Raw genomic sequence first — 26519 nt, forward strand, 5'->3', positions numbered from 1 at the left:
GACAGGAGGAACTTTGCTGAAAATCCCCATGTGCTTTGCTTATTGGTCTGATACTGTCCATTGTTCAAATAAAATACTGGTTTGTTCTTAAAACAAAAGTGATTCAACTGTAAACTGCAAGCTAGATGATACGGGTAATTTCCTCTGTAGCAATCTGGAAGGGGTCTGAGGTGAAAAAGTTATGCACCTGATGTTTTGTCTGGTTGTCTGTCTAATGCTACCTGCCTTCTGTAGAATGGGTATTTTGAATCTGTGAAAGTTAAGTGGCTTACTGACTGGCACTGAATCCACCACTGTTGGCCTTGGCATGGTTGAAGTGCTGTCTTTGCTGCTATTTACAACCTGCAGACCATATTCTTTACAGCACTTTTAATCAATTTGTTAAAATTTACTGTGTCACAAAACCAGCCATCAAGTTTTTGGAATGAGAAAACTTGAATATTTTAATCTATAGCACAAGGAAAAGCAGAATAACAATGGTAAGTTACCAGTATCGAGCCTCCCAACACAAGTTTGCTGCCCATGGTACAGATAAAGGGCTGGCTCAGGTCTGGTGAGCTGAGGTGGATCTTTGGTTTTTTTCAGTACAATACGGTGTTTCACTTGGAGCTGGTGTACTTGATCACTGCCTTTGTCCTCTCTGACATGGTGTGCTTGGCCAGCTTTCTGGATATGGACCATCATTTGAATTTAGATTTATAGAAGCAGCTGCAGAATGCTCTGAATTGGAAGGGTAAACAGACAGCATGTTGATACTAATGACTTGGGTACAATAAGAAATGAGGTCATGCAACAGGAATTTAGAGAATTAGGTAGTAGATTAAAGAGAGAAACTACTAAGGATGTAATCTCCAGATTACTTCCAGTGCCATGTGCAGTTGACTGTAGGAATAGGACGATAGGTCAGTTGAATGCAAGATTAAAGGGATGGTTTAGGAGGGAGGGTTTTACATTTTTGGATCATTGGGACAGCTTCTGGGGTAGTTTTGAACCTGTACAAGCTAGACAGGTTACACTCGAACAGGAATGGGCTCAATATCCTTGCTGGGAGGTTCGCTAATGCTATCGGGGAGGTTTTAAATTAACCTGGCAGAGAAATGGAGCACGGAGCAGATGTAAATTTAAGAGCAAGGTCCCATCAGGTATGGAAGGATTGCCAGGACAGTCAATAGGCAGAGAAGACGTGGGCATGATAAGGCACATGGGAGATCTAGAAAGCTAAATGATATCTATTTTAGTGCAAGGAGCTTGACTGGTAAGGCAGATGAACTTAGAGCATTGATCAGCATGTGAGAATTTATTGTTTCAATCACTGAGACATCGTTGAAGGAAGAACAGGACTGCCAGCTCAACATTTCAGGGTGTAGAAATTTCGGGTGCAATAGGGGAGATGTAAGAGAGATGGGAACATAGCATTATTGATAAAGGAAACCATCACTGCAGTAATGAGGAAGGACATCCAAGGAGGGTCTTAAATGAGACCATCTGGGTAGAACTTAGAAATAAAAAAGGAGTGATTGCTTTGCTGAGTTTGTACTACAGGCCTCCCAATAGTCAGAGGGAGATAGAGGAGCAGATATGGTAGTTGTGTTTTCCCTAGGATGGGGGATTTTAAGACAAGGAGCACATTTTTAAGGTGAGAGGATAGAGATTTTAAAAAAAAATGAGGGGCAAATATTTTACACAGGGTGGTTCACATGGCATGAACTTCCTGAGGAAGTGGTGGATGCAGGCAGATTAAGCAACGTTTAAAAGGCATTTGGATAAGTACATGAATGGGAAAGGTTTGGAGGGATATGGGCCAGGAGCAGCCTGGTGGGACTAGTTTAGTTTGGGATTAAGTTTGGCATGCATCTGGTTGGACCGAAGGGTCTGTTTCCATGTCGTATGACTATGACTCTATGTAGGTAAATTAGAGTGGTATGTGAGGAGTAGGGTTATGATTGTAGGGGATTTCAATTTTGCTAGGGATTGTGTTAGTGTGAAAGGATTAGACAGTGGATTTTTTTAAGTGCATCCAGGGAACTTCGTGTACAAGTCCATAGATCCCTGAAGTTATCAGCACTGGGTAGTGAAGAAGGCATACAGAGATGCTTGCCTTCATAGGGAATTTGTGTTGCAACTTTATGGAGCTTTTTAAGCCACAGATAGAATATTGTGTGTTTCCGGTCACCACGCTATCGGAAGGACTTGTTTACGCTGGAGAGGGTGCAGAGGAGATTCACCAGGATTCTGCCTGGGATGGAAAAGTCTCAGTTATGAGGAGAGTCTGGATAGGCTGTGTTTGTTTCTTGGAACAGAGGAGACTGAGGGGAGATCTGATTGAGATATATAAATTATGATAGTGTAGATAGTGAGAATCTTTTCCTCCATGGCAGACATGCATAGGACCAAGGAGCATAAAAGTTTAAACTGAGCAATATGTGGGTTTGGAGGAATCTGAGGAAAAATATTTCTACCCAGTGGGTGATAGAAATATGGAACATGCTGCCTGAGAGGGTAGTGAAGGCAGGTACTCTTGCATCATTTAAGAAGCATCTGGACAAACACGTAAGAACCCAGGGAATACTAAGCAATGGACCAAGTGCAGGTAAATGGGACTAGTGTAGTTTGGCTTTGTTCGTCAGCATAGACGTGGTGGGGCAAAGGGCTTGTTTCAATGCTGTATGACTCTGTCTCTAAAAGGATATCTTACCAAATTACTTCATTCAGTACATTAGTGATGTCCTCCACCTCTATGTGTAAGTTTCTGGTCCTTATTCAGCCCTACTGTTCTTACTAGTGCTTTATGAATGTTATACTTGTAGAAAACTGTACAATTCCATGTTGTTTAGCTCCCAGTCTCTTGCCACTTGCTGTCTTTCTTCTCTCATTTACTTTTTTTCACGTCTGCTCTGAACTTCCTTCATTCACCTGGCTCTTACTTGTATTATAAACCGAATGTGTCATATCACCCTTTTATCACTTCTGTCTTCTATCTCTTTCACCATTCAGAACCTCTCATTTATCCAGTTTTTTCCTTTATGGGACCTTACCTCAATTGTACCTGAACCATCTGTTCTTTAAAGGCAGTTCATTGATCCATGATATTATTGCCTGTGCTGATCTTTGGTTTCAATGTACCTGGGCCATATTTGTTCTCCTCTCATTGAAGCTGGCCCTCTCCCAATGAAGTATTTTTACTCCGATAGGCTCTTTGTCCCTTTTTCACAGTTAATTTAAACTGTCAGTATTATGACTATAGTCCCTTAAAATGACCCTCCACTGCCACTTGATTAACTTGTCCTATCTCGTTTCTGCAGATTCAAATCCAGTAATGCCTTCTTCGTTGGTCCAGAAAAATGCAGATATAGAATATTTTTTCCTATGTCCTCTTCAAAAATTCTTCAATACAAAAACAGAAATAGCTGGAGAAACTCAGCAGGTCTGGCAGCATCTGTGGAGAGAAAGCAGAGTCAATGTTTTGAGTCCAGAGACCCACAGATGCTGCCAGACCTGCTGAGTTTCTCCAGCTATTTCTGTTTTTGTTTCAGATTTTTGGCATCTGCAGTGCTTTGTTTTATTTCAGCAATTCTTGACTTTGTCTTCCCTATCTTATTACTATTCTAATCTTCCTTAATTACTACCTTCCCTCCTGCTTTTCTTCCTTCCTTATCTTTGCTGAGCACCCTGTATCCAGAAGTATTTCATGCTTAATCCCTCCCTCCTTTTGAGCCTGATCTCTATTCTCATGACAACATCCTATTCCTGCATGGCCATCTGTACGTGCAGCACACCAACCTTCATTACTACACTCTGTGTATTCAAATACATGCACCGTAAACATAATTTAGATATTAATGTATTCCCTCATTCTTTAATCTCACCTAATACCTTATTATTTTCTCTTATGTTGTCTGCCTTTCTCAGTCCTGTCAATTCACTGTTGATTTTTTTTTCCTTCCGAATATTTATCCTGGTTCTTATTCCCCTGAATTGCTTTTAACCTTCCCTATTATCACTTGCAAACCATCCACATGAATGTAAGGAAAAACCACAACTACTAATGTTGTCCTCCTTGAACACCCATCTTTTTTCCCCAAATTCCCTGTAGCTGCTCCGTGGCATCTTTTGATCCAGAAACCAAGGATGCAGTATAATAATCTGGATTCACATCTTCCTTTATAGAAATGTCTGCCTGTTCCGCAAACTATAGCATCCCTGATTGATATTACTAACCATTCTTGCTCCTGGTGCCTATACAGCTGACATGAGATAATTGTATTACAGATAGCTTCTCTGGGGAGTGTAGTCAGAGCTATCTCTCTCACCAGTATTCCATTCCGAGGCCATGAGTGATCCTCCTCAACTATGTGGTAGTCACCCTTTCCATCCATACCTGCACTTTCTCAAACTGCAGAAATGTGCTTTACATGAAGCCTAGGCTCGTAGTTACACACAGTAGCACCAGCTGCTCCTCAAGCTTCAGAACCTCCAAGTATGGTTGCCAAAGATATGAGATGTATCCCGGATGTCCTACATGAAAGAGGAAGTGCACTCCAAGGGACCGAAATGCTCTGCCAAGCCTTTGTTTATTTGACTTGTCTATTTCTATTAAACCTGGCTCACCAACTACTCATCAATTAGCTGCTTTGCTTGGATAATAGAAGTTGAGTAAAAGCTTTATATCTTCATTATTTCCTATCCACATTTCACTTTTTCATTTATACTGGGTTTTTGTCCTCTGCAGTATGTTTTATGGCATGAGGACTGCAGACATTTATCTCCACAGTTTGAGTTTCAGGACAGATAGAACGAAAATCTCTTTGCTACTGTTAAGTTGTACAAATGAAATGTTTTTGAGATGATCTGAATCTAATTCTTACAAGTGCTTGTCTTTACAGTAAAGTTGTGTAAATAGCATTGAATTATTTCTAAATTGAGTGTTCAACTCAATTGTACTTTCACTGATGTGCAATTGTTTTACCCTGACACTATGGGAGTGTTTGACTTTTCAGTGTTATTCCTCAGTGGTCACAAGAAGGAAACCATTGGAGCAATCAATTTTAAACATTGAAACAAAAAGATGCCTTGAAACAACAAGTGAACTCAATGAAAGTATAATATATTTTCCAAAGATATGACAGTAATATTCTCTCATAACCATTTGTAATTTTGTAGGAAGGATCCTCTAGCCCTCACCCCAATATATTCTCAACATCTTTTCCAGCATATCTTTGTTACAGTGGAAATTGAAAATCAGTCTCGGAGAAACATGAAATGAACATATTTATTCTATTTTTGGCAAAGTCTGATGTGAGAATGGTCTATTCAGAGTTTACCCAATGTTGTTAAAATAGAGTCTCGTTAAGAATTTCCTGAGTCTTCACTTCCACCCTTTTCTCAGGGGGTTTTGGCTGTGGGCAGAAAGGGACGTATCTTCTCCAGGCTCCAGTGCAACATTTTGTGCCAATTCCAAAAGGTAAATTGTAGCAGCCACTCTCATTTGCTCCTTTGTCATCATCTTCAAAGTTATTTTCTTTCCATGCGATTAACCCACGTTCTTTCTCTGTACCTGTAAAACATCAGTATTCACTTTTGACTCCTGTCTTTGCCTGCATATGAGTTGCCTTTTCATCTACTGGAAATGACTCCCAGTGACTTCTGTGTTTATCCACCGTGCAATTCACAAAGTAAATAATATCATAATGTGGATCATCCCCAGAAATAAAACAAGCCACTACATAAATGTATGTTTTTGTTCTTCATTCTGAAGGTAAGTAAGCTTGCCGATCCTCTTGGTTGACTCAGCTATCAACCAAATGGAGTGTGGATCTCCCAGGAATTGCTATTAGCAGCCAAGAGATTTTAAAATTTAAGTTGCAGTAGTTAGCAAAAGATGAGGCTTGTTAAAGTAGTATCAATAAGGGAGCCTCGTTATTTTGTGCAAAGCCAGGAGATTTTGGCTGGCATTATGGGTGGGTAGCAGTAGCAAAGTAGGATATCAGACCTACTCCTCCCAATTAGTATAGACTCAGTGACTTGTACTACTGTTGGTTATGAGGGGGATCGGTATTACCAGCATTACTGATAGTTATCAGTGCATTTTCAGCAAGTTATTTAGTTACTGATGGAATCAAAGTTCCTCTACCTCTGGTTTCTTCTTTCCAATTCCCAGCTTTTCTTTGTTACTTTTTCACTGCTGGCTTTCTGGTTCTTGAAACCATGAGCATTGGGACTGAACTACAAAGGTCCAACCTTTATAAAGTAAATGCAATAAGATTTGCAGCTATCTCCTGGTCAGAATGTCACATAATAATCAGATTTAGTCATCTTAGCAGTATCTATGGTGTTGAAAAGTTTAATAATGGTTTTTCTGGTAATTCTAATTTACAACAAGAAATAAGCAAGTCCTCTAATACATATGAAGAATACTGTAGCAGTGTGGCAAGGAGAGGAAGCTTACCTGGTAGAGTATTATCCAGAAAAAATCCAAAAAATCCACCAACAAACATACTGGTGGTTAAAAGGACACGAATGACTTGATCTAATGGAAGTACTCCTGTGAAACAAAACATTTCTTTAGCTTTCTGTCAGTGTTAACATTTTCATTTAATCCTGACTGAGATTAAGTAAAATTCCTCCAGATTCCATTAAGTATACAAAACCCTAATTTTAAAATTACCATTGCTTTGTATTAAGTGGAAAAGGGTTGAAAGAGGCAGAGAGCCAGGAGAAAGATAAAGTCACCAAAATTAGAGTGTGGTTCGAATATTAGAGGAATAAGTTAGACCAAATAGTACTTGAGTAAAATGGAGAAGACCCTTGTGTAGCTTAGTCAGAAATTGACCTTTCAGTCTGGAATTTGGATTCACATCTATCTGTTAGTTGCAAAAGGCCTTTTGTGAGTGTGGAGAGTTTGAATCTAGTTTCAACTGATTAGGAACCTACACCACCTCCAAACTCTGTCACTTAGTGCTAAACTCTGCAATCTCACTCAGAGGCCACAAGATGACTGATTTAAGAAATGAAAATGTTACCGTAGTGTAGTTCTGAATGTGGATCATGTTTTGTTGGTACAGCATTATTGCTCTGCACCTAGTTGTTATGCAAAATACCCAGGCAGTGCTCAATGCAGACAAGGGGAAATAATAAACATGTCTCTATGCCCAGCTGTGATATTTTTATTCTTGATGAGCATATAAATAATATAGTGATACACAAAGGAAGTTTAATAAAGTCAATCCAGAAAATTCTTGCACATGTCCCTTCCTTCCAAGGGCCAGGCACAAAAATGAGAGAAAAATAACATATTGCAAGGATAAGACAGTTACTATATTATACCTACATAGCCAACAGCTAATAATTCTGCCCAAACACCAAAATGCCAAAGACACTCCAGTTTCTTCAGTCTGCTTACCTAATTATTTATCAATCCAGGTATATTTGGAGTAATAAGTTGATTTCCTACCTGTTTGAATAGCAAGTGGGTATTTATTCATCCAGTTGGGAATAACCATGCCAGAAAACATGGAAAATCCAAAAATAAATATATTTCTTGATGAATTCATATCTACAAACTAAAAGGAGAGAAAATATAACTGCAATCAGAAAAATGCAGGAATGTGAAAATGATGCTTGACCTCACACTTTCAGATAGCTATCCATAATTTGCTGTTCTGAACTTGCCTTGAACTTTAAGTTAGGAACATAGTGGCGTGATGAGTCAATTCAGCCCATTCAGCCTGCTCTGCTATTCACTACAATCATGGCTGTTCACCTACTTCAATGCCTTTTTCCCTACACTATCTCCATATCGGTAATGTCGTATTGTCATTGGTATTTAGCAATCTGTAAATCTCTGCTTTAAACATAATTATTGAGTTTCCACAGCCCTCTGGGATAGAGAATTCCAAACACAGAGTAAAAAATTATTTCTCTTCATCTCAGTCCAAAGTGGCTTCCTGCTTATTTTGAAATTATACCTCTGGTTCTAGTCTCCCAAACGAGGGAAAACATCTTACTTACATCTACTTTACCTATCCCTTAAAGTATGTTGAATGTTGCAATGAGATCATTTCTTATTTCTCAAACTTTAAAAAAATCCAGGCCCAGTTTACCTAACCTCCCTTCATAGGACAGTCCTGCCATCCCAGGAACAAGTCTATGAATCTTTGTTGCATTCAGCCCATGGCAATAGTATCTTCCTAAGGTAAGGGAACCAAAACTGCACACAGTATACCAAGCACAGGCTGGCCAAGGCTCTAGATATTGTCTAATCAAGCTGTTCAGAGATGTTACTACACACCTCTGAATCAGTTAAGACTTGTACCTAGGCCTCCAGGCTCAAAAGTAGTGCCAATACCATTGTACCAGAAGATCTTAACTGAGGTTCTATACAATTGAACACATTCCCCTACCTACATCCTCATGCTATAGGGATAAACATTAGCTATCCTGAGGGGTGGGTGTATGCAATGGTATTGCCTCTACCTCTGGGGCAGAAAGTTTGGGTTTTAGTCTCACCATGGTTTGTAATATCATGTCTGAACACGTTGATTATAAATAAATTATAATTAGCCTTCCTAATAGTTTGCAGCATCTGCACATTAGCCTTCAATGACTTTTTGAGGAGGACCCCCAGGCCTCTTTGTGCATCTACACTTTGTAATCTCATAACTTTTAAAAAAAAAAGTAAGCATAGCTGTTCTCTCTCTCAATATGGATAACCTCACATTTTTTTCACATTGTATTCCATCTGCCACGTTTCTTGAATATGAAAATGGGAGGAGCATTCTCACTTTTCTAGGATCATCCAGTCAGAGAATGCTGGTCAATCCAGACTGCTTCACCCTTCTCCACAATCTCTGCCTTCCTGAAGTTTCTTCCTGCTTGCTCTCTCTTCCAGATTTCCCTCCTTCACCACTTACCAAGTACAATATTGCCAATCCAAGCTACACACTGATAAAGGCAGGCTTCCAAAGCTGATTCAGCTGAGTTACACAGATGTGATAGTCATGCAAGCTCACTTTTGTACACGTAGTCATATTAAAATGACTTCCTCAGCAATGACCATAGTCAAATTTCCAGTGATCAGTCTCTGGTAGAACATTTGATGAGTAAATAACAAAAGGGTATTGTGAACTTGTATTACCAGTTTATAATTCAACCCTATGAAAGGCAGGCTATCACTATGGAAGAGGGAAATCCCAGTACAGGGAGCCACTGGCTGTGTGTGTGTGCCTGAGACAATTTAACAATCCACGCTCTATCAGGAAAATGGTGGCTGACTGGAACAGGCCAGTTGACTGCCTGTAATTCTCAGGGACGAGTCTCTAATGAACCTGATTGGTTCCCCCTACTTTATGAAGATGGTCCATCTAGACCAGACCCTAAACATGTCTCACCTAAGTTAGTCAGCACCAGTAATAGTGTCAGAAGCTGATATGCTGGCTAGTGCTAGTATTCTGTAGGCCCCATCTGCCTGGGGGCCCCTGGTGAGACCTAAACATTCTGCCCACAGGTCAAGCACTCAATGAAAAGAAAGACTTGATACTGTTTTGAAATATAACCTTTTATCCTTTTCTTCTAAATTATTAAAAATATTAAAGAAGTTTAAAAGATGTTCATTTAAATGTGCAGATAAAACTATTGGCCACTCACAACAAGTCGAATAAAATCAGTGGGGCAGTGTGATATCACACAGAGATCATGGTGCTCATGGAGTTCCCTAGGATTAACTCTATCAACAGTATTGACTGTAACGTTGTGATACTCTCAAGATTCATGATGTGATGCCTGAACTATGGAAACCCTTCAAGAAACTTAGTGACACCAATAGACTCCTAGAATTCCCTACAGTGTGGAAGCAGGCCATGCTGCCCATCAAGTCCACACCGACCCTCCGAACAGCATCCCACCCAGACCCACCCCACTACCTATCCCTGTAACCCCACATTTCCAAGGCAAATCCACCTAGCCTGCACATCCCTGAACACTATGAGCAATTTAACCATGGCCAATCCACCTAACCTGCACACCTTTGGACTGTGGGAGGAAACCGGACCATCCAGAGGAAACTCGTGCAGAAATGGAGATTGTGTAAACTCCACACAGACAGTTGCTCGAGACTGGAATCAAACCCAGGTTCCTGGCCCTGTAAGGCAGCAGTGCTAACCACTGAGCCCCTAAGGTACTTAACCAAAACAAAACCCCATTAGATTCAGCCAATATCCCTATCTGGGACTTGTGTAATTATAAATCAGTGACTGCTGGCAAAATGAAGGATCAGAGTGTTTTGTAGGAAAAGCAACCAAATGGTCAAATTATTGAGCACGAAATGTTCACGTGTCCGATTCACTGAATCGATGGCAGTTATGAGATATAGAATGAAAAAATTACAATGAGAAAAGCAGACAGGAAAAGGAATCTATTTTTCCTCATCTGTTGGATGAAACTTTGGATTCAAGAATGTAGTCATTTGGTGATTTGGAAACCTGAAGGAAAATGCCACTGAATCAACAATACCTGCAAATTTGAAATCCCAATAGCTGTAATGACTCCAAACATCACCAACAGCATTCCACCGATTATTGGCTGTGGGATGGTACTGAAAATTGCTCCAATTTTTACAAACAGTCCCACAAGAAGCATTAAGCATCCACTGAAAAGTATAACTCTGCGACTTCCCACCTGAAATCAATAAGAGTGAGATATTTCACCAGTTTCCATTTTTTACTCTAGCCAGTCTTTGCTGGAATTGACTGACAATTTATTATCAATCCATTATTAACTCTGTGCAATGGTCTTGTTATACATTTGGAACCAGTTTCAGACCGCTCCAAGCTTATTTAATTTGGGAGTTTTACAGAGCAGAAGACGAGACTTTCATCCCACTGAGTTGGAACCCACTGTTCTACATAATCATCTGTGTAGTTCAACACTTACCTTTGAAAAACTGGATTGAAAACTTGATGAAAGGATAGTTTTAGGAGAGGACATCTGTGTGCCTATGGAACTCTAGGAGAAGTTCCTGTTAATATATTTAAAAGTGGATGTTGATGGACTGAGCTTGTCAAGCCTCAATTTCTTGCTCCAGGCAGTTCTCTTGCTACCCAGAATGCCCTGCGCCTGAAACTGAATTAAATCTAGGGCAGAGTACCCGAGAGTTGAGCATGAGAGAACTAATGTTTCCTCCTTTGGTTTAGTGTTTTCCCCTTGTATTTCTGAAGCATCTTGGGATTTTCCTTCCCTGTTGATGCGCTATATCATCATTTCAAGTTGTTGCTATGAATTGTTCTAGTTATATCATGGCATCCGAAAAATGTACAGAAAAGAAGCAATAATGAAGTGATAGTTTCCTGGGCTATTACCTTTTATCACTGACCTGTTTGGTTCATAGAGGACTAATGTTCAATACTACAGAACAGGAATGAATTCAGCTTCATGTCCTATTTTACCATGTTCCTGGTTTGAGCTACACCACGTGGTTAATGCTGTAGAGTTGGACGTCACAGTGGTGGCATCTGTGTGTTTGATGCCTACTGTATAGGAACTGGACCCATGTTCTTGGTTCACTTTCCACAGGTTAGGACATAGTGTGCAAAATACAAAAAGGGCTTACTTTCAAATCCTCACAATAAATAGTTTTTATGTATTGATGAAAACTTTAATCTCAGAGTTATGTTTGTGCATCTTTAAAAGCTAATCATGGAGCAGCAAAGTAGGCATGGTGAATAAAAATGAGAAACAATGATTACCTTTCAATTAATGTTAAAATAAATAAAAACCTCTTCTTTGTATTTATAGATTGAGAAAACAGCTTTCCAGTCCAGTTTATACCTTTGTAATCCCCAGAGCACCAACATTCTCACTGTAGGACGTTGTTCCATTTCCTGTTCCCCAGGCTCCAGCAAACAGACAACCGATTCCCTCGATGCCAATCCCTCGGTTTATGGCTTCTTTCGGAGGAGGTGGCGCACCACAAAGCCGAGCACAGGCATGATAATCTCCAACAGACTCGATCATTGACGAGATCACTCCAGCCAGAATTCCAAAAGTACCACCAAGGCTTACTGTTGGTAATCCCCACTGCCCTGAGTGAAAAAAGACAAAGGCAATGACATTGCAGTTTTCCAACGTTAGACAAGGTGGCATCCCATTTTATGATCTCACAGTCTGTGATAATGTACTGTTGTGGCATATTAAAGTCTGATTTTAACACTGGTGGCAGTTGTACAGGGTGTCTAGGACAGGTGGACAATTAATTATACCGTCTTTGTTCGCAATAGGCCTGGGAGACTGAAATAGCAGCTGCCTGAAGGGTGAGAAGGAGTGGCCAGGAGCCATTCCAGTGGTTGAAGGAACACCTCCCACACTCACCAGGAGATGGCACTCCTGCTCCTCCTGGCATCACAAAAAGGAAGGTGAGTTGTAATAATGGGTGTCTTCTAGTCCCGAGTCCTTTTCCTACTCGGTTTGCCTGGCGTGAAAGCTTGAACGTGGTTTCTCTGCAGGTGTCACTGACAGCCCCAGTGACGTCACTGGTACTCAGCCTCCACTCTTAAAAAATGCACTTTTTTTGGTTTTTGTACTTACTGTCTGTTTTTAAAAAACAGGTTAAATTCTGAACCTTCAGGGAGAGAGCAGGTCTTCATCTGTCTGCTCTTTTAATAATTTCAGCATCCAGTAATGACTGGGAGAATCACCGGGACACATTATTGTGAGTGGCTAGCACAAGTTATGCTTAGCTTGCGCTGCGTAGAGTTAGCCCAAACCTTTGAAAGAAGAGGTGTCATATGACTGGAGTGGGTGCTCATAGGCATCCAGAAGGTGAGACTGACCTGGGAAACACTGCAAAATGGCAAAACAATGGAGAGAGTGGGCTGCATTGTAGGCCATAGTGGAGGAGGTGGAAAGGAATGATATCCTGTATCTACAGGAGCAGGAGGCCCTCTAGACTCAAGTGCAGAAGAGCAGTGGGACTGTGTACATCCTCTCTGAGGTCAGAGCCGAGGTCAAGCATCAAGGACTTGGATATAATGGAAGATGGTCAGGTCACCTTTGAAAGCCATTTTCTATCAACTGCACAACTAAGATCAGTCACTCCTCAATCCTCACATCCCTATTACACAGATTATGCCTGACCTTCATAATTTTCTTATCCTTCTTATTTTACTTACCAGGGTATGGGATCCGAAACCAATCAGCATGCATGATAACGTCACTCTTTATGTCCGTTCTTGCATAATATCCATAAGCATCAGGGTCATCAGGAAACACATTAAAATACGTCAGTAGAACACTAATAATCCATGAAACTGCAATTCCTAGAAGTACCTGAACATGAAATAAATCAGGCTGTTTTCATAATAGTTAGAAATCCTGATTTAATTGAGATTTGAAAATGTTGAGGATTTTAATAATTAGGGAAAGATTAATGCCACTGATTTTCATAGGGAGCTTGTTAGAATTTATTATTAAGGGCCTTATCACAGATGCCTAGAAAATCATTAAGTGGTTGGGCAGTGTCAATGTGGCTTTTTGAAAGGGAAGTCATGTTTAACTAATTTATTCATTTTTTTCAGGAAGTAACAAGATAGATAAAGGGGATCATTTAGATGTGGTATGCTCAGAGTTCCACATCTAAGTTTACGACACAAGAGCATGTGGTGTAGGGAATAACATATTAACATGGATAAAGGCTTGGTTTACTAACATGAAATAGAGAATAGGGTTAAATAGGTATCTTATGGGTTAGCAAGCTGCAACTGTGGAGTACCACAGGGATCAGTTCTGGGGTTTCAAATATTTATAGTTTATACTAATAATCTGATGAATGGACTAAAAGTATGAGAGCAAAATTTGCTGATGACATAGATAGGCAGAAAAGTAAGTTGTCAAGAAGAGGTACAGAATCTACAAAGGGATATGTGCAAGTTCACTAAGTGCACTAAAATTTGTGTGAAATATGAACTTGTCCACTTTGGCAGGAAGTGTAGAAAAGCAATATACTCTTCAAATGCAGACAGATTACAAAGCTTGGTGTTACCCAGAGATCTGGGTGTTCTGCTGGACAAACCACAAAACGTTAGTATACAGGTACAGTGAATGATCAGGAAGGTATCTGAATATTGAAGTCTATTGCAATAGAGATTGAATATAAAATCAGTTTAACTTCAGTTGTACAGGGCCTGAGTGAAACCACACTTGGAGCACTGTGTACATTTTTGACCTCTTATTTGCAAAAGGCTGTAATTGCGTTAGAAGCAGTTCAGAGAACATTCACTCAATTCATTTCTGGAATGAGGAGCTCACCATATAAAGAAAGGTGGTAGTCGAGACAGGAAAGTGGAGTTGAGACAAAATCAACTTAACCAGGATCTTATCGAATGATGCAACAAACTCATAGGGCCAAGTGGCCTACTCCTGCTCTTAAGTCCTGCATTCCTATGGCAATGACACATCGTCAATTTAAAAATGCTACTAGGCAAATGAAGAAGCAAAGAGGAATTTCATTAGTCGATATGTTGTTGCTTGCCAAAGGCAGAGGCCATTGCTCCCGTCACACAAAAATTGGATAAACCTTTGATACAGAGGAAAGTACAAGGCTACAGGGAAATAATTATATTGTGTTTTGTTACCTGCAGGAGTGCTATGTGAAATGAATAGGAATAGTGTCAAGTTAAATTTCTTGTGAAATTGAGCCCATAGTATTGAATTGCTGCAATATAATACAAAGAGACATTTAACTACAAACTTCATTCAGAGAAGCCATTGTATTCTTAGTAGGAGGAATAAATGATAGTCACACTCTTGAAGTAAAGGATATTTTTCTCAGGTTGAAGATAAGCAACATTACTTAGAGTGTAAGGAATCTTACTTTGCAGTGAAATGTGTTACACCTGATTTGAGAGTGAAGTGCTTAATGTGAATACAAATGCCTAAAAAGGAAAGTCTCCCAGTCCCAACATCCATCATTTATGAGCATTAATGTTACCAAAAAAATTAAGAGCCATGATGCTTTTTCTTACATAGTTTAGAAATTGCAGCACATGCATGACAATGCTCGTTGTTTGATTCTTAACGCAAGACTAAAGTTATAAGAGTAAATATTGTTCATACGTACCGGAAATATCTGGAATATGTTAATCCAATAAATATGACACTTTTTACTCCTATTAAAAGCAGGAAGAGGTACTGGCACATTTCGCAAATACTGGGAGAATATTATGATGAAGCTTGCAGTCCTGAAATAAAGTAACAGTTACAAGGAATGTTAAGAATTAAATGTGTTTGAAACATTTGTGAAAGCAATTGTATTAATCTTGGTCTGAGGAGCTGGAAACTTGTTGCTTGTGTTTGATGGTTGCTCAATGCATTCAGTCCAGATAGGTATTGTCATAGTGAGGTCCTCATGAATGGCAAATTTGGAAAGGTGGTGGTATTATGGTAATATCACTGCAATATTAATCTAGAACCCCAACCCATTGTTCTAGGTCAATGGGTTCAAATCCGACAGGGCAGACGGTGATGTTTCAATTCAAAAAATATCTGGAATTAAAAGCTAACCTAATCACAGAATCCCTACAGTGTGGAAGCAAGCCCTTCATCCCAACAAGTCCATGCTAACCCTCAGAGCATCCCACCCAAACCCATCACCCTATAACCCATCTAATCTACACGTCCCTGAACACTATGGGCAATTTAGCATGGCCAATCCACCTAACCTGCACATCTTTGGACTGTGAGAGGAAACTGGAGCACCCGGAGGAAACCCACACAGACACGTGGACAATATGCAAACTCCACACAGACAGTCGCCCGAGGGTGGAATCAAACGTCAGGTCCCTGGCACTGTGAGGCAGCAGTGCTAACCACTGTGCCACCATGCCGCCCCAAATGGTAACCATGTGACCATTATTGTTTGTTGTAAAGACCTACCTTGTTTACTGATGTACTTTAGGGAAGGAAATCTGCAATCTTTACCTGGTCTGGATGAAACATGACTCCAGACACACAGCAATATGCTTAAGTCTTAACTGCCCTCTGAAATGGCTCTAGCAAGCCATTCAGATTAAATGCTGGCCTTGACCACTGCCCACTGACCACTGACCACCTCCCGGACTTCAGTCAGACTCATTGCCTTACGATGATGTCCATGGCTGAAAACTGACACTGACCAAGCCCCTGCACTATGTACATGTGACTAATGGTACTGGAACCCCCTTTATCTGGGCTGAGGACTGGTCCCCGTCCACTTTCTGACATAGCCATTTGGTTGAATAAATACGCAGTGTGTTTGCCATGCAGGGAGCTGGCACAATTGTTAGATGTTAAACTGACGTCTCAGTGTGCTATATGTCAAAATGACCCTGCCGAGCCCCACCCTAGGCAATAAATGCTGGCCCAGTTAGTGACTCCCAAAAATCATGACTAAACAAACAAAAAACTTCCTCACACTTTCAACTCCATTCTCTCATCGTTGTCACTGTTTAACTACTAAGCCACATACTTTACTTTTTCTGGGGTACATCCTCTGTGAAGACCGTTTCTTAGTCCTTACCATTCTTTCACCAATTCCCAATGGTCACCCATATCTAGTCATTGTCCAACAAGGAACAAGATATACAGACAAGCATTCAGACAAGTGCAAACATGAGCAAAAGGGGACACAAAGAAATTGAATACAAGCTGCAGTTCACACCTACAATGTGAACCAAATGCTGATATCTTGACCTTGACAACCCATGATGGTCTTTTAATCCAGCTCACATCTACAGGTCCTCCCTCATTGTAGGAAACAATGCAACTGAGCTCTGTCAGCCACATGAATGTCTTCATGCTCCTCTTCAGAAGACTGTGTTCCAATTCCCTTTCCCCCCATTCCTTAATATCTGTCACCTCCAGTTGTGCAGAGCGCAACACATCAAGATGATGCAGCACATTCTGTCCAGAATAGATTGGTGACGCCCCCCCCATCCCTCACCAACCATATCTTCAGCAGTTCCACTGCATGTCGTGTCACAGCAACTTGATGAATGTGCCCCAGTGGCTGAGTGACCAACACATTATATGAAAGAGGGTGTGCCTGCTCCTCTCAGAGGAGCCCATCTCAGACCTTTGACCATTTCACCCACCATTGAATTGATTAGAGTCCATTGTCATATTTACATGATGTATGATGCAGCAATATCCCCTTCTCTCACAGCACCCTTGGAAGTTCCTTGAAAGGTTCAGGTTACTGCCTCTAACTTAGGCATCATTGAAATGTCAATACTCATTTAACTAGCCCCAGTGGTATGGTATAATCTGCATTTGACCAATAACTAATGCATACACACATTCATTCTGTGTGCATTGCATATCTGCAAAGAAACATTTCAAATGAAATGTAGGTAGAGTTTGCAAATGCATGCTTCATGTATTTGGCTCTTTGATGTTCTACAATCCAGCAGATGTGGATCCCATGCTTTCATCCATCAAAATGATGCTGACTCCACCCACCCCAACTCTGTCCCAGCCATTTTCCAGCCGCATTTGTGCATCTAGAGAACAAAGTGAAGACAGGAAATGGAGTTTGTGACGGACACAGTCAGCACTGGGTGTACTTCTCCACCAACTCACTACCTCCTGAAACAAAGTGCACAGTGGTGATGTCCCTACCGCTGAGCCAAGAGGCCCAGATTCAAGTCCCGCCTGCTCCAGAAATGTGTCATAACATCTCTGTATATGTTGATTAGAAAATATCTCCAAGGAACTCTTTCTCTCCCTGACACTTGCTAATGTTTGCATCTTGTTTCCAACGTCGCTAAACAAGGTTCTTCAAGCTGCAACCACTTACCACAGACAGTCTGGGATCATAATCCTTTCACAAACTCTCACATGCTACACCACCACGTCTGTCTGTTTTTATTTATTTATTTGTTTCACTAAGTACTTATTTTTGTTTAAATTGAATTGATTAATTTTATTAGTTAGCATGTCAGTCTAGTGTAAATCAGTAAAGTAACAATAAGTTACTTATGGAGGAATGAAAGAAAAACAACTATCAGCAACTATGGTTAAAAAAAATACCCAGAATAATAAATTTTATCTCCTTTGCCAGCTCCACCAAATTACCAACTTTAACACTTTGTTAACAAAACACACTTTCACAACCGCTCTTTATGCTGTGTAAGAGGTTTTAACATTGCATTATTTGTTGTAAATATTTACAGCCTACCACATTATTGCATCGCTTAGTAATAGATTTCAATAGTTAGTCCCTGTATTTAGTATACTGTGTATGCTTACTCTAGCCTATATTTATGCTAATGTTCGTGCAAGTCCTATAATTTTTTCTTAAAGTTTTTTATTTAAACTATTTTTCTAATCAACCGATTATTATACACCTCTGAAGCAGATGGGACTTAAAGCCAGGCCTCCTGGTCAGGGGGTAAGGACACTATCACTGTGCCACAAAAGGGGCAAAGCCTACCCCACCTGATATTGCCAGGTGAGCTCCCATCCAACTATTAACCAGGCCTGGTGGTTTGCTTAGCTTCCAAAAGCAGGTGGGATCGGGCATCTTCAGACTAGTATGGCCATAGGGATGGCAAGTCCTATATTGCATACTAGTGTGAAAAACTTAACCAGGTGTTTATTACCTAGTTGCAGCCATTGTCTACATTTCTAGTAATAAGCATGTGTCATCCTTGTCATAAATACTTTAGTTAGTATCCACTTCTGCTATTTATAGTTACTGTTTCTGTTGATACAAATTAATATTTATCATTTTCACCAGTAACAAGCTTTCTACAAAGTGATAACATAAAGTAATGTAGCCCTTCTTTTTAACAATAGTAACAATCACTTACATGCCTGAAATGCCCCAGTGGCTCCCTGCATCGTTTCCAACTGAATCAAATAAGGCCAATCCAATCAGAGAGATGGTTGGAGCAATTGTTAAAGGGCCAATGTACTGCATTAAAATTCCAATTAAACCAGAAAATCCCACAACTATTTGGAAACAGGCTGCCACCATGACTGCTCCCTGGATCTGCAAAGAATAGGATTATCAGGTTACCATGATTGTATTTAAAATACAAGAAAAGTGAATTTCCAACATTCTGAGAATCATTAATTTAATCTTCATGAGAAGATTAGTTGGGAACACTCTCGCCTCTGAAAAGCTCTGGAATCAAATCCCACACTAGGACCTGAGTACAAGAATCAAGGATGGGACTCCAGTGAAGTACTGAGGGAGTGCAGCATTGTCAGGAATGTCATCTTTCAACCAAAGTCTCACCCACTTGTTTGGTGGGTTGGATATGATTCTATTCGAAGAACAGCAGGTGAGTTATTCTGGTGTCCTGGCTGATATTTACCCTTTAATAAACATCACAAAAACAGATTGGTTGGTCATGATCAGATCACCATTTATGGAATCTTACTATACACAAATCAGATTCACATCTTCTTGACTACAGCAGTCGTGTATTTCAAAAATCAATAGCGTTCTTTAAGGTTTCGGATGCTCATGAAAAATGTCATACAAATACATATCATTCTATTTATTGACTGCAGAAATGGAACAGGAAATATGCTTTCTGCTTACATTTCCTATTTCTTCTTCAGTCGAAAAGTATGGATTGCCACACAAAATAAATTACTTTCAGCTGAACTCAGAGAAAAATGTAATGTTTTAAAGTAACGTCATTAAGACCAAGCCATCACGTTTTTCAGACATTGTAAAAATCTCGTGGACAATAAATAAACATTTTGTCAAGTGAAGATTAATGGGGAAAATGATTATAAGCTTGTGGTTTGGGACACTGGATGAGGTAAAATAGCATAAATGTCACAAGCTGCTTCACTCCTCCATCTATAGTGCAAATTCATATAGCACTAGCTGCAGTGGTTCCAGAAGAGAGCTCACCACCACCTTCTTATGGGCAACTAGAGATGGGCAATAAATACTGGCCAGTCAGCAACACCCATATCCCATGAGTGAATTTAAAAATAACTGAAGACTGTAGAAAATCTAAAACCAGAGGTTGCACTTGTGACAAAGTAATAGCTTCAAATGCATTTGTTATCAGAAAAGACAAGATCACGATTATAGGATTTTGTGCCCAATGTGGAAATCTTAACCTTGTTGTCTGATGAAGCAAAGAATAAAATTAATCTTTGAGATATGGGGTTAGCTTAATTGCTGATAGTGGTAGATGAAGTGAAACCCTCTTCAGAACCATGACATCCAGCATATAGGTCAGGATCTCTAGGTTGATCTCTTCACCCCCTCTACATTCCCATGCTGTGTACGTTTTTGATGGCTGATCTCACTGCCACACCGCATTGTTTCACTGTGCGCACATCGATCGTCATGTCCCTGTGTGGCTTCCACTTCTGAAAGTAAGATTGCGAGAGAAAAGCGCATGTTTTTGTCAGACTTTACCAGCTTGTTGATTCATGTTTCAGTTGGTCTGGACGGACTGTCATCGCAGGGTAAAGTAAGTTCTATGGTGACAATTGTCATTGTCATTGGCACTCACTTGCTAACATGTATCATTATCTACCCTGGAAATTCCGTGTCACTGGTCATGGGTTCTGTGGGTCCTTGTGTGCCTAATGAGCCTGATCCTAGAGCCACATCTGCAACCACACATTTGGTTGGTGTTTCCAGGAGGGCGAATTAGTCCTTGGCATTGAGTTTGCTGGCATTCCTTTTCTATACTTCCTCTTGTCGATGAATGTTCTCAAAGAATCGTGTCCCTTCATACAGGAAGTTCCTCGACATCAGTTTCTCCGAATGAGGGTCTCCCATGCACTGCCATTTCTGTTGCATTTCTTGAAGGAAGTCTTCAGGGAGTCTTTGTAATGTTTCCTTTGATCCTCTTGAGTGCCTTCCTTGAGCTGGGTGAAGAAGATTCACCTTGGCAATCAGAACTCAGGCATCATAAGCACATAGCTGGCCTAGCAGAATTGGTTTCAAATGATCATGGCCTCGATGCTGGTGCTGTTAGCTGCTTCCAGGACTCTGATGTCACTATGCCTATCTCCCCAGCTGATGTGGAGAATCCATCTCAAACAACATAGATGGTACTTCTAAAGTGCGTCTATACATTGTCCACATTTTGGAGCCATATAGAAGGGATGGAAGGCTGACTGCCTGATACACAAGCTTGGTATCAGCACGAGTGCTACAGTCATTGCAGAATCTCATCCTTAGGCACCTGAAGGTCATGCTCACAGATTGGATGTGATTTTGAATCTCTGCATCGATGTCAACTTTAGGTGCGAGGTAGCTTCCCAAGTAAGGGAATTGTTCCAATTCTTGTGGGGAGACTTTTCCATTGATATTAATGGAGGGATTGGCCAGAATTTGACTTGGCACAGGTTGGTAAAGTATTGAGTCTTCTTGAGGTTGCAGCTGAGACCAGTGTTTTGGTACGCTTCTGCAAATGTGTTCAGCAAAGCTTGAAGATTCTCTTGCGAGAAGATTCTCTTGTCATCAACGTGCTGAAGTTCCACAAACAAAGTCAGTGTTGTTTTTGTCTTGGATTTTAACCAGCTGAGAGTGAATACAAACTAATGAATAAGAAATTTAACTGGAACTGATGCATGTAGCCAATATATTACGGTACTAGAACATTGGCGGCTATTCAGCCCATCATGTCCATGCAAGCTCCCTCCAAGAGCAGCTCAGTTATCCCTGCTCCACTGCCCACTTATTGTACACCTGCAGCATTTTGTTCTTCAGCTGATCATCAAATAGGCCTGTGCTGGACAAAGAAAGTTTATGGGAACATGACTATGCTCCCCCAACTCATTCAATATCTGAGCAATGCAGGCTGACCAGGCACTCCAAACCAAACTGCAACCACAGAAGTGACCTCCAGTGCCACATAGTTGAAAGCAGCAACATTCTGGATGTTCTAGATGTGTGGGTCTAGAAGCTAATCCACAGTGTAAGCAGCAACTGAGTGATATTACAAACTACAAGGTGAAGCAATAATGATGAATGGGAAACCTGAGCCATTTAAAAACAAACCAAAAATATAGATCTTCCATGGAAATGAATTTCTGTTCATAGCTGTAAAAGACAAGAATATTTGCCTTCTTTGTCACTGATATATATTGTGGACCTATGAAGAAGGATATGTTTTGCTGAATGGATATTAAGACTTCAGTATGAATACATGGTTGCTCTTGTTAGACAAAAAACTAAGCAAGGCCATACTAAATATGAAAATGAAAAGCAAAAATAAACTTTTAATTATCGTTATTTCATAATAAATTGTTAATATTAAGGTGATTATGTTTTGGACGGTATCTTTAACATAAAATGGAGGAATGAAGAGGGTCATGTGACTTTCTTCAAATTCTTGTGTGGCTTGGTTACTATGGGGATAGGGGACCCCAGGTCAAAAGCTATTGAAAATGTACATACCATATTTCACACTCTGAAAACAAAGGCAAGAACAGCTTGGACTGACGTTTGGTCTCTGATGTTTTGGACAGAGAGAGAGGTGTCAGAGTCAAAAGCCTTCAACAGATTTGGCCATCAGAGTCTTAAGAGTTACCTCTTAAGTAGTTTAGTTTGTTAGTTGCCTAATAAGTAAATAGAGTCAATAGATGGAAAGCCGAAAGGCACAGCAGGTCAGACAGCAAATCCTTTGTCAGGATTTCAGCCCAAAACGTTGACTTTCAAGCTCTTCAGATGCAGTCTCACCTGCTGTGCTTTTTCAGCTTCACATCTATTGACTCTGGCTTCCAGCATCTGCAGTCCTTACTGTCTCCAATAGGAACTAGGTTAAATCTGTCACTCTCCTTGTAGAGAGAACCATTGCTGCAAAAGAAAGCTTTTAGCTCATCAATATGGACTAGAGTCAAGCCTAGGTGCTAAAAATGAAAGGTCACTAATGCACTGTGGCCAGACAATCTCCTGAAAAATAGATTCTGTGTTTAGAAGTACCTCACGTATGCGTGTCTGCCAAACTTCAATAAAGATTGGATCACTGACATTGACTAGTGTCTTGTTGTAGGTCCACTCTGGACATTTATATTGAGGCAAAGACAGCATGGCTAAGGTCGGAGTTAGGAAAGCAAATGTCCCTCCTTGAAGAATTGGCAACCTGAAACAAACATAGCAAATTGGTCAACTCTCCTTGTTACAGTAGGTGCCACAAATTCATGCAATTTTTAATGGAAGCTTATGTTATACAAGAGCCTAAAAAATTGATCCCAGAATAATTATTTCTATTGGTTCCCAAAAAACATTTACAGCTGACCCTGTTTTACTTAAAGTTAACAAGTGCACCATTGGCACATCACCTGTGCCCACCAAAACTACTAGGGGAATGCAAGAGATTCACAAATTTCATAGCCAATGCCAGCCAGTCATAAAATACCTGAACTCAAGCAAATCAAGCACCTCAACAATCATTTCAGTACAAATTAGATGCTCCATAATTATTCTTGGACTAGCTGAGCTAGGGCACATCCTCTAACTTGCAATTGATCATTGGTTGTAAATGATTGATGTTGATATTATGAGTCACGAAAGGATAAACAGATTTTTAAAGATATCAGCACTGATGGGAAAATGCTTAATTGCTTGCCATTGTATACTTTGAAAATGTTCTGACCATCCCTGCTAGGATAATGGGAAAAGGAATGGGTCAGTTAGCCTGTTTCACAGCTCAGGTAGATACTGATTGATTTTGTCTTGATTCAACCTGACTCCCTCCATTTCCAATCATATATTTGTGTCGCAAAATGTCATGAATCTCAGATTTTAAGTTATTAATTGAGGTAACATCTGCTTTGTTTTGTGACAGACAGTTCCACACTTCTTTACATGAAGTCCCGTTTTGCAAACTTCTCTGCTTGAAGTTGTATCTTTCTTTTGGACTACGTCCTGTAGTGCTAAACTGATTTTCTAACAGAAGTAGGATTTCCTTTTATCATCTCTACATGGTTCCCTTTATAACTTGAACACCTCAATTAAATTACACCTCAACCTTTTACATTTTGGGCAATTAATCTCACTTTCTAATAAAAGCTCTGGAATCCAGGCTATATTCCACTTAACCTGAAGCTCTAAGACTAATACATTATCCTGAGGTGTGGTGCCCAAAACTGAACTCATTATTTCGAGACTAGAACTTTGTACAGTTGGAGCTTAACTTATCATCTTTTTGTATTCTAGTGTCCGAAGATATAACCGCTAACATTGCAACATTCTAACAGTCTAAGACTGATGGGCACAATGCCATATTTTATGAAAGCTCTGTAATAAATATAGACAAAGGTTAATTTCGATTATTGACAAAGATTGAAAATTGAAATGTGTCGCTGTCTCACCTGACCCCAAAAAGAACTTGAAGCAGTGTGCACATTCCTGAGACAAAGAAGATGGTGCTGATAAGCTTGCTCTGTGTGATGTGGTCATGTTGTAAACAGAGCTCCCGAGACAGAAGGAGAGGGATGGCTACAATACCGCCCAAAGCAGTCAGATAATGCTGGAGAAAATGTCATTACAAATAGAATTTTACTCAGAAGCAAAATATAATGGATTCTGAAAATGAAAGCACAAAATACTGGTAAATTTCAATGCGTGATGGGAAGGGAAAACAGAAGGGAATATCCATGATAGGATGAAATGTATGAGAAATTAAATGACAAAGAGGATGACCTCATCAAAATGAGGTAGCAATGCAACATGTAGAGAAACAAAAAATGGTTCTTAAGGAGAAGTAACTGGGAAAGTAGAATCATTGCTAACAGCTGGAATTCCAAAACAAAGAGTTTTAAACAGGCTCCTTCACAAGGTTCTTGAAAATTGCCATTGATGGCTATGTTCTAATTTATTTTGCTTCTTGCATTTTAGTATCGAAGGAACATTGTTACTTGTAAAAGTTGCAAAACAAACCTTTATTTTCCCTATTCATTAATAAATACTGTAAAATGTCACTGCATTATTAGAAAGATTACCAAAATGATTTTATTTAAGTTAGCTATATACTGACCTTTACATCGCCGAGGCCAGGCACCAACTCTCTGACACATCCTCCTACTGCCCCCATGATCATGACCCCACCCTGACCACCAAAACATCATCTCTCAGACCATCCACAACCTCATCACCTCAGGTGACCTCCCACCAACAGCCTCCAAGATCATCGTTCCCCAACCCCACACCGCCTGTTTCTATCTCCTTCCCAAAATCCATAAACCCGACTGCCCTGGCTGACCCATTGTCTCTGCCTGGTCCTGCCCCACCGAACTTATCTCCACTTATCTCGACTCCATTTTCTCCCCACGATCCAGGAACTCCCCACCTACGTCCAGGACATCACCCATGCCCTCCACCTCCTCCAAGACTTCAGATTCCCTGGACCCCAACACCTCATCTTCACCAAGGACGTCCAATCCTTGTATATTTGCATTCCCCATGCAAATGGCCTAAAGGCCCTCCGCTTCTTCCTGTCCCGCAGGCCCGACCAGTCCTCCTCCAGTGACACCCTTATCTGCTTAGCCGAACTCGTCCTCACCCTTAATAACTTCTCCTTCAATTCCTCCCACTTCCTACAGACAAAGGGGGTGGCCTTCGGTACCTGCATGGGCCCAAGCTATGCCTGCCTCTTTGTAGGATACGTGGAACAATCCGTCTTCCGCCCCATCCACCACCTCGTCCTCCGTTACATCGATGACTGTATCAGCGCCGCCTCGTGCTCCCACGAGGAGTTTGAACAGTTCATCCACTTTATTAACATCTTCCCAACCCAACCTTAAGTTCACCTGGACCATCACTAATACCTCTCTCTCCTTCCTGGACCTCTCTGTCTCCATCTCTAGTAACCACCTTGAAACTGATATCTATTTCTAGCCCACCGACACCCACAGCTACCTAGAATACACCTCCTCCCATCCACCTTCCTGCAAGAAGGCCATCCCCTATTCCCAATTCCTTCGCCTCCGCCACATCGGCTCCCGAGATGAGGTGTTCCACTCCCGGACACTCCCAGATTTCCTTCTTTTTCAAGGACCACAAGCTCCCCCCTCAGTTGTCGAAAATGCCCTCGACCGCACCTCTCGCATTTCCCACACCTCAGCCCTCACACTCCCTCCCCGCAACAAAAACGAAGACAGAATTCCCCTTGTCCTCACGTATCACCCCATTAACCTCCGGATTCAACGCATCATTCTCTGCCACTTCCACCACCTGCAATCTGACCCCACTACAAAGGATATTTTTCCCTCCCCACCCTTATCTACCTTCCGGAGGGACCACACTCTTCACGACTCATTCGTCTGCTCCATAGTCCCCACTGACCCCACCATCCCCGGCACCTTTCCCTGCAACTGTAGGAAGTGCTTCACCTGCCCCTACACCTCCCCCCTCACCTCCATCCCAGGCCCCAAAAAAACCTTCCACATTAAACAGGTGTTCACCTGCACATCCGTGAATGTGGTCTATTGTATCCGCAGTTCCCGACGTGGCCTCCTCTACATCGGGGAGACAAAAGTGGAGGCTCGGAGATCGCTTTGTGGAG

General features: G+C 40.8%; 1 protein-coding gene across 2 annotated transcripts in view; it reads right to left on the minus strand.

The window, feature by feature from the left end:
• Positions 1–5083: 5083 nt before the first annotated feature.
• slc23a4 (solute carrier family 23 member 4) overlaps positions 5084–26519 on the minus strand; it is a 29155-nt gene continuing 7719 nt past the window's right edge. Inside the window, exons 3-13 of one of the 2 annotated variants that reach the window (XM_048607662.1) lie at positions 24328–24485; positions 22937–23096; positions 18837–19018; positions 15107–15227; positions 13161–13317; positions 11821–12074; positions 10507–10671; positions 7451–7559; positions 6446–6541; positions 6131–6237; positions 5446–5554 (exon numbers count right to left, since the gene is read on the minus strand). In XM_048607662.1, coding sequence (XP_048463619.1) covers positions 6176–6237; positions 6446–6541; positions 7451–7559; positions 10507–10671; positions 11821–12074; positions 13161–13317; positions 15107–15227; positions 18837–19018; positions 22937–23096; positions 24328–24485 — 1464 coding nt within the window. In that variant the 3' untranslated portion in view covers positions 5446–5554; positions 6131–6175. Of the gene's footprint in view, positions 5555–6130; positions 6238–6445; positions 6542–7450; positions 7560–10506; positions 10672–11820; positions 12075–13160; positions 13318–15106; positions 15228–18836; positions 19019–22936; positions 23097–24327; positions 24486–26519 lie in introns of both variants that reach the window. The other variant, XM_020535551.2, reaches the window with a different exon arrangement.

This window comes from Rhincodon typus, chromosome 18 (assembly GCF_021869965.1).
Source record: "Rhincodon typus isolate 14 chromosome 18, sRhiTyp1.1, whole genome shotgun sequence".
Classification (NCBI taxonomy): domain Eukaryota; kingdom Metazoa; phylum Chordata; class Chondrichthyes; order Orectolobiformes; family Rhincodontidae; genus Rhincodon; species Rhincodon typus.